Source organism: Oncorhynchus kisutch, linkage group LG13 (genome assembly GCF_002021735.2).
Source record: "Oncorhynchus kisutch isolate 150728-3 linkage group LG13, Okis_V2, whole genome shotgun sequence".
In the NCBI taxonomy this organism is placed as follows: Eukaryota; Metazoa; Chordata; class Actinopteri; order Salmoniformes; family Salmonidae; genus Oncorhynchus; species Oncorhynchus kisutch.
The window spans coordinates 5,373,960-5,382,991 of record NC_034186.2 but is presented as its reverse complement, the minus strand read 5'-3'; the positions used below and the strand labels follow the sequence as shown (position 1 = coordinate 5,382,991).

General features: G+C 39.2%; 1 protein-coding gene across 1 annotated transcript; it reads right to left on the bottom strand.

Moving 5' to 3' along the window:
• Positions 1–4,403: 4,403 nt before the first annotated feature.
• On the bottom strand, positions 4,404–6,406 carry sox14 (SRY-box transcription factor 14). The gene has a single exon (XM_020472637.2). It carries the CDS (start codon positions 5,963–5,965, stop codon positions 5,258–5,260), a length of 708 nt encoding a protein of 235 aa, XP_020328226.1. The 5' UTR covers positions 5,966–6,406; the 3' UTR covers positions 4,404–5,257.
• Positions 6,407–9,032: the final 2,626 nt, after the last annotated feature.

Genomic DNA, 9,032 nt, shown 5'->3' with positions numbered 1-9,032 from the left:
TCCCCAACATTTCCCTCCAACACAATAAATAATAATAAAATAATGTGATGAATTCCTGACAAGGAAAACTAATATTTGTCAATATGGAAGGAATCATCATCGTCTCACACCTTCCTCATCATCATCATCATCTTCCTAATATAATCCGGTGTATCGCGGGAGCTGTAGCTATGCTAATAGCCTGTTATTGGTTAACACTTAGAGTGACGTTCCAATGAACTGCTCTGATTTCTGTCTCAATGAGATGGAAAATGAGCCTAGCAAGATGCAGAGTGAGATACTCCAGAGCCCGATGATGTCAGGGTAACATTAAAAGTCAGTAAAACAAATGACCCATGGCATTCAATTAAAAGTGTCATGTCCCACGATTTCTGTTTCCTGTGTTTTATATTTTCGTTCTTAAGTGTTTGAGGAAAGAAAGCCGCCTTGTGTCCCTCCTCGTCGACTTTTATCACTAAATGAAGCATATAAATGACCTGAAAGCGCTTGGCTGCCGGATTTAATAAAATAAAATAAAGAACAATTATCCTCTTTTTCTCTGATCTAGCGCTGAAATGAGTCTCGGAGAGATAAGGCAGATTTAATTCATCTCTGTAAGCACCAGAGCTCTCTGTTGTGCTCGAATAAAAACGTCTAGAGGATGAGTTTAAAAGAGATTTAGGGCCTCTATAATTTCAAATCATAATTTCCCCTCTATTTGAGTTGTTTTGAGGCGGTGAATAACGCTCTGTGTGCGGAAACAGACAGGGACATTTCAACAGCCTGGGTAAAGCAGCGCGCGATGATCACAGTTTGATTAATTGCCATGAAGAGGTCATGAATTAACTTCTAATTGCGCACGCGCTGCATCTTTCCACTTTTACTAAATACGTTTCAGTTTATTATTAACTGACTCAGAGTCATGCTTAATTTTTTTTACAATACAAAAAAAAAATATATACAAACAGGTAATGTATAAATGTGAAGAAGATATTTGCCTAAATTAAGAGCTCTATTCAATCCGTATCGCGGAAATTCATTGTTACAGCTTGATTGAAATTTAAAGGCAATGTTCCCGTGTTAGCGGATTATGTATTCACGGTAAACGCTGCAGATGTCGGCTCAATAGGAAAGTACCTTTAAATTATCAGCACAACGTAATTTTTCCTTTTTTCCAAGTCAAACAATTAAGGTAAACCTAAATATCACAGGCGAATTAAGTACCTGTGATTCACTCGAGTTATAGAATTATTACAAGACCAAATACATCATAATACAGGAAAAAATACACATCATAGCCCTCTTTTATTTAAGTGCTCCTGAAAGTAATTATAATTGTCCAATTTCAAAGTTGAATATGCATGCTTAAGGGGGGCTTGATGTTAAACTTCATATTCGGTTCAATGAAGTATCACCCTCATTTACAACGCCTGATAAGAGCTAAGACTGTCATAAAAATCTGAGGCTGCCCCCCCCCCCCCCCCCCCCTTATATTGAATTGCACCTTGGGCAATAGTGCAGAATCGTGAATCTTAACTTCTCCCAGCATATGTTCCTGGCAGATAAGTAAACAATCTGGATGTGAAATGAAAATGTTAATTAATGCAGTAATGTTATTACACCTCGGTGTGCAAAGCCTATTCCCTAGTCCTGCGACAATAGGCCGGCGTAGAATCCTATTTCCTAGCCCTGCGACAATAGGCAGGAGTAGAATCCTATTTCCTAGCCCTGCGACAATAGGCAGGAGTAGAATCCTATTTCCTAGCCCTGCGACAATAGGCAGGAGTAGAATCCTATTTCCTAGCCCTGCGACAATAGGCAGGAGTAGAATCCTATTTCCTAGCCCTGCGACAATAGGCAGGAGTAGAATCCTATTTCCTAGCCCTGCGACAATAGGCAGGAGTAGAATCCTATTTCCTAGCCCTGCGACAATAGGCAGGAGTAGAATCCTATTTCCTAGCCCTGCGACAATAGGCAGGAGTAGAATCCTATTTCCTAGCCCTGCGACAATAGGCAGGAGTAGAATACCTATCCTCGGTTTGCTTGGAGTCTCAGCCCAATTGTTTTGAAAGCTTGTTTCCGTTTGAGTCCAAATTACAACAATTGCTAAATGTCAGACACATTTTTCAATTAGAAACAAAATGCAAAATCTTTGCTTCCGCCGCAAGTTTATATTCTATCAGACGTTTCAACGGTAATTGCAGCAGTTGAAACTCTGTTTTGTCATAGCAAGTTGTTACATGTTTAGCTACAACATGTACAGCTGATGACACAATGTGTTTTGGCATCAAAAAGTGATCATATTCTCTAATCTTTTTTGAATTTCATATGGACTCCGAGAATAATCGAGGTGTGTAATGAAACAAAATGAAATCACATCAGGGGTGAGTGAATGAAATAGCCCTATGAATTTGGAGAACACACACGACGATGTTGCAACTGAGGATTGAGATTTGTTTGTTTATGTCAAATCAAAACATAACAAAACACTTCTTTACCCATAACAGCTAGCCTAATATTAAAACATCGGGTACAGTGTAAAATAGTTTTAGGGCTAGGCCTAAATTAATGTGATGAATGTGACAGATGCGGAACATATCAGTGCTCTTGAGACTTGAGTCATATTTATCCAAAAGTCCATTTGAATCTGTAGCCTATAATATTATCCCATAACGTATGTTAAACATTTTATCCTGTTGTTCTATTAAATGTGATTAAATCTGATTTTTTTTTTAAATGAAAAAGAACACCCTCTTGATGTGCTTTAGCAAGTCAGTCAAACAGGTCTGACGAGCGGAATCCCTGAAGGGAGGAGGCCTCTCCTCTCCGCTTCAGTCGAACATCAAAGACTATTCTGTCGGTTCATTTCAGTGTCACTAAAGAGTACCTCAACACCTTTAACGCAGAGAATGTTTGTAACCTGTTGAGAACGCAGGCGCCGCACCTAAAACTGCAGAAGCTATTACATTGAAAGTTGAATAAAAAAAAAAAAACGTTTGACAGCTTGACAGCCACATAAAAATACATTCAGGATTTCAATAAGGAACACATTCTGACATACTAAAGGCATACGATAATATGTCAGGCTACTATCTCTGTAATTCTAAACAGGTAATATAACCTAGTCATTTGTGTATAGCTGTGATAATAACATCAGCCATAATGTTAGGGCTTTAGCTAGAGGCGGACAGAAATAACCTACATGTTGAGCAACGCGTTTGGCAATATGAGCTTTGATGGCAACATATTAGCAACACTATTGGAAGTGACAGGCCAGTCAGTCCGAGTTAAAGCTATCCTACAACAGGATGAGCCAATACTGTCATGCTACTGCTATAGGACCCGACAGAGACTGATTATAGCCTGGTTCCTGCTATAGGACCCGATAGAGACTGATTATAGCCTGGTTACTGCTATAGAGCCCGATAGAGACTGATTATAGCCTGGTTACTGCTATAGAACCCGATAGAGACTGATTATAGCCTGGTTATTGCTAAAGAGCCCGATATACACTGAGTATAGCCTTGTTACTGCAAGGCTGGTGATTTCACAAGGCCAAAATTAAATCACTGATTATTTCACAAAATATTTCAAACTTGAACCTAGCCCGCCTATTGGCCTCGGCTTGCTTTTATTTAGAGGCCTAATCATTTGCTTTGTTATTGTTGTTTTGTTGTTGTTATTATTTGATAGTAGTTTTCTTGTTGCAAAATATTGTCAATTGTATTGCTAAACAATACATTATTTATTAAGCGGTTATAACTAAACGTATACATTTCAATTAACAGGCTATCCATAGTTTATGGCTTCTGTAACGCGGACTTGCCTTCTGTTTGCCTAAAGGTCTAGGCTACGTTTAATCGTTTATCGTTGAATTCTTCTATTGGTCCCTAAAGAGTAGGCCTAAACGCCACGCGTTGTCAGCACTATCTCACATCTCCTCATTCGTTCCAGATGGCCAGCTGCTACGCGCATGAAACGTCACCTCAATCAAACGACGCTGATTAGAGCGATAATGATCATTTGGAGAGTATGCTGAAGGTACGCTTTGTTTCCTCATCTGTTTTTGTTTTGCCGAATCTTCTATTTGCAGTAGGTATACTGTAGTGAAATCCATTGTAATTAATAATAAAAATGACTCATACATGCACATTTACTGTCTTATTTGCTATGGCTCGCAGCCTGGGTGTAGGATAATACAATGTAATGATATAGGTCAAATGGCTAAACCACCATTTTTTTAAATTTTTAATATTGAGGTTGGTCAAATAACAAATTGAATATAGTATTAATATTCCACAATATTTTGATAAATATTATTCTTAAATGTGTTGTTGTCCTCTGATGCCTACCACATTGACACTTTGGGTTAACTCAATCAGACTGAGTTGTGCTGCACCTTCCAATGACACGCTACTGCAATATAACCATACAGGAATTTAATATTTTCTAAGACAGATTGTCCTTTATTCAAAAAGTCTTAGCTCGGCAGATGAACAAAGAACCGAGGTATCACCCTTCAAGATACATTTCCTTACCATAACATGACAGGTTTTACATTAAAAAATACAACATTAACTGCTTATAACTTCAAATAAGAAGTTATTCCTCAAAAAAAAAAAATGACGTGTGACTATTAGCACTGAACCACAGGAAAAATTGAAAATGAAACATTATTAAATTATAAGGATTTTTCATTTGTTATTTTAAATAGACTGTCTAGTTATGTGCCAGTTCGGTCCATAGAAACAATATAACCCGTATATTTATTAACTCAGAGGTCTTTAATTTTGACCCTATCATACCAGCTGAAATTCAGAGTGCCAAAATGCAACACATTATACAGAAGACAAGAAGGCTATCGTAAATTTGTGCAAGCCAAATTTGGAAAATAAGGTTATCATAATAATATCAATAATAATTAAAACAAAAATTATCATAGCATCAAGATGTACATAATAAATAAAGTTAAAGGCCTCCTTTTCCGGTAGCCATTAATAAACGTTATAACATTTACAATAATTCTTACAGTTCACAGGGCACCTGCCGTACATAGTTCCGTCCCAGTTCCATGAGGTCAGGAACCAACGTCTTGTTCAGATCTCGTGAAAAGTTTTCGTCCGTTTTGCTCTTAAGTCCACGGGCCTTTATACTTGTCATTTCTCTTTTTTTTGGGGGGGGGGGGGGGGGCGAACTGTTCTGTCCATATAACCTATACATGCATTGCTGTTCTCAAATTACTTGTTTAAACAGAAAGTCAGTCAGTCTGTCTGGCGCGTTACATAGCAGTGGCATGTGTTGATGAATATGGGTCTATCCCACTCTTGGTCATACCTGGAAAAAGTATGTAGGCAACCGGGGGCTGTAAACTCGACGCCGACCAGGCGGTACAGTTACAGGGAACCACGTACCCCGGGTTTGTGGGCGACGGGTGGGTGTGGGTGTGCTGGCTGGGGCAACCCAAACTGCCGAACGCGCCGTTCTGGTATCCCAACGAGCCGTAACCCAAACTGCTGGTGGTCATGGTGTGGGGCATCTCTGTCATTTTCTGGATAGCACTGGAGGTGAACTGGCTCGGGTCGAGGAACGAGTAAGGTACCGAGGTCGGGGGCATGAATGCCCTGACTTTCTCTGATGCGCTCAACAGAGAGTCCGAGGCTGAGAGTCCTTTCAAGTGATCCGTGTCCCCAAGGTAAGGCAAAGGGAACACATACCTGTCCTTCTTCAGTAGATTCTTGGGTTTGCGCCTGGGTCTGTATTTATAGTCTGGGTGTTCTTTCATGTGCTGTGCTCGCAGCCTCTTCGCTTCGTCGATGTAAGGACGCTTTTCGGATTCAGAGAGCAGCTTCCACTCCGCGCCAAGTCTTTTGCTGATTTCTGAGTTATGCATTTTGGGATTCTCTTGTGCCATTTTCCTCCTCTGGCCGCGGGACCAGACCATGAACGCATTCATTGGCCTCTTGATATGATCTACAGGCTTTGACATTTTTAAAGAGTGTGCCTTTTATCCCCAATTAAAAGTAAAGTGGAAAAAAGTTCTAAAAACCAACCGAGGGGAAAAAAATATTCACCTGTCTTGCTGGCAGACACAGATCATGCCAGTTCTCGAATGCTTGAGACGAAGTCGGAAAACAGCATCAATAAAAATCCACACTGTCCAATTTCTCCGGAGTTAAGAAATCGTTCGCTAAGTCCAGCTATGTATACTTTCTTTCTCAAAAAACCGTGCTAGGCTATAAGGTGGAAAACAGCAACACGCATGAAAATCCACCGAGGTGAAAGCAAAGTTCCGCGGTCGAAGAGTCATAAAGTGTTGTGTTTTTTCTTAGAGATTTCCCGCCCTGCAAAGCACCTGGTTTGGAAATGAGGGGAAGCGCGTGAATGAGAGCCAAAAGCGGTGAAGTTCAAAGGCTGGGCTGGTTTGGTCTGCACGCAGCTGACATAATCACAGGGCGTTCACTCTCCAACCTGAGCACCCAATCAGCACACAGACACCGGCATAATACCTTTACGAAAATATGTATATTACTACATAAACAAAGATTGGGGAGGGAAAAGGGGGATACTCTTTCCCTCCCAGAATCCATTTAGTTGAAACGTTACAAACATACACCTTCAACCTTTTCGCAATAAAACCTGACTCCTGTTAATCCGAACGAATGAAGTAAGGGAGCATGTTATGCTACAACAGGATGGCTTGCAAATTAAGTAGGTTATTCTTTTATTTTTTTTACAGCTAAAACCTTGAAAGGAGTAATATGAATGTAGACATTTTATTCAATAGATTTCATATCACTGGTAAAACACACGGTGTCTTTATTCAGTTAAGTGTGTTGATTTTAAATATTGTCCATACTATGAAAATCATGTACAAAGGTGAATATAATTTCATGTGGCCCAATATCATTTTTCTCACTTTTATCAATACGAGGTTAGGTTTTGTATGATTGAGTGTGTGCGTGCGTGTGTGTGTTTGTGTGTGTGTGTGTGTGGGGGGGGGGGGGGGTGGATTATTATTTATTAAATCAATACATTTATCTGAAACAGTATTCTACAAATTTAAACCAACACAAAACTAATCATTTTCAAAAACACAACATAGAGTACACAAGTACTCCCCTGTAGATGTGTTCCTGTTCCGTGTTATTAGACAGACGTACAATATCCTCAGGCCAATATTTATTAAACGGAACGATTGTCCAACGATCCCATGGGAGCCTGATTGGAGCTGTTTATTCGCTGTAGAATAACAGAGCAAAGCGGCCACACAATAACATCTACATGTACCATTTATTTATAGTTAGAAATTATTCAAGCTAGCCCACTGCAGCTGATGCACCAATAACACATACTGCATTTACATACCCTAAAAAGTCTGAATGTGATTTTAATAATTTAAAGAAATTACATAGTCATTTTAGAAAACCTTTAACATCTTAGTATACACATAATGTAAAACATTACTTTGTAATAATTATGCTTTATTTGATTCCAGGGAAATAGACTTCAAACATGCTTGAAATATTTTCCCTGCATGGGCTACAATACAATTGATAACACTCAAAGCGTTAAATTATTATGTGTATTTATCCACCAAGCTAACACATTAAAATGTTCACTGTTAAATTATGACCTTTTTATCAGAGTGGTTAGTGTAGTGACATGCAGAGTGATTTTTTTTTAACATGCAAATGATTCAGTCTGTTTATAAGGATCGCTGCTTTAAAATATCCCCCAGGCTAAGCGAGTCTGATATATGACTTCTTCACTGGTGATTATTAAATGAACTGTTTGTGGCATTACCAGCCAGAGTGGCTCTAGCACAGCGCCACAACAATATTAGTATGAAGATAGGCTATCAAACAACAGATTTCTTTGAATTGATGTTAAATATTACATGGTGTTTTTTTTGTTTTTGTAACCTATAACTAAATACTTATAGAAATCTTATATTTCAACGTAAAATATGATTGTAAATATGATTTTAATAAATGTATGTTTTGCTAATCTATGTCAAAATGTTCAGTTCCATCAGCATAATCGTTTGAAATGAGCCGTTTCAGAAAGTTTATTGAGCGGAGCTAAAATAAGTCGGTACATAAAGACGTAGGCAGGTAATTTCTCCAAAACACACAAGAATACTTCCGTTTTTCTCAACGGTCACACTTTCTTTTTCTCCTCTACTGTCATCCTCAGCAGGGACGCTACCCATCACATCAGTGGTGTCCGTCCGTCCGGGGAAGATCGATTGATCTCTCGCTCTCTCTTTCTCGGCCATCTCAGCTTGACACATGCTGCTATTCTGTGTTGTCTCTCTCGCCAGACCAGTGTCAATACCTATAGGTGACGCACAAGGAATATAAAAAAACACCTACAAACGCAGCCTACAAAATACTGGTAGGCCAAATTGTGAAATGAATGTAAAGTATTGTGTACTTGATAATGATGGCAGGCTGGTGCAGTATCTATTTAGTGTTCACGTCCCATTGCCTATCTGCACCCTCCACTCCATTTCCATCTACTTTTCTCCCCGGCGCTCTGAGAGGAGAGCAGTGCATGAAGCTTGAAATCCGGGAGCACATCAAAGCGCTATGAACATCAATTACACCGGGAATTAACAGACATTATTCGGGCATATATAACGTCCAATTTAAAAGTGGAGACAATGTAATGTAGTCTTATATTGAGTAAGATATGTGAAATGACTGAAATCAGTCACCACAGAAGTGTCAAGCGAGAGGGGCAAGCCTACAATAGCCTAAAGCAGGGGAATATACCATATGAGGTTTTCCTTGTGTGTGATAAAGGTAAGCTCCCCTAAGGTAAAATATTCCTCTCCTGAACTGCATGCTTGAAAACTCACAGGCTACTAAGGCGCGTTCACGCACGCGTTGTTCTTGGGCTACTGTAAGATATTTCTTTATTACATTTCACCATTTCTAACCCCATAGTAAAGGAACGATTAATGAATCGTTGGGAAAATACATCTTTGGGTTAAAATCTATGTGATATGTCTCACATTTCCCTGCTCAGATGTTATCTAACAGCTATGT

Coding starts and splice junctions, on each gene's coding strand:
- sox14 (XM_020472637.2), bottom strand. CDS start 5,965: ATGTCAAAGCCTGTAGATCATATCAAGAGGCCAATGAATGCGTTCATG.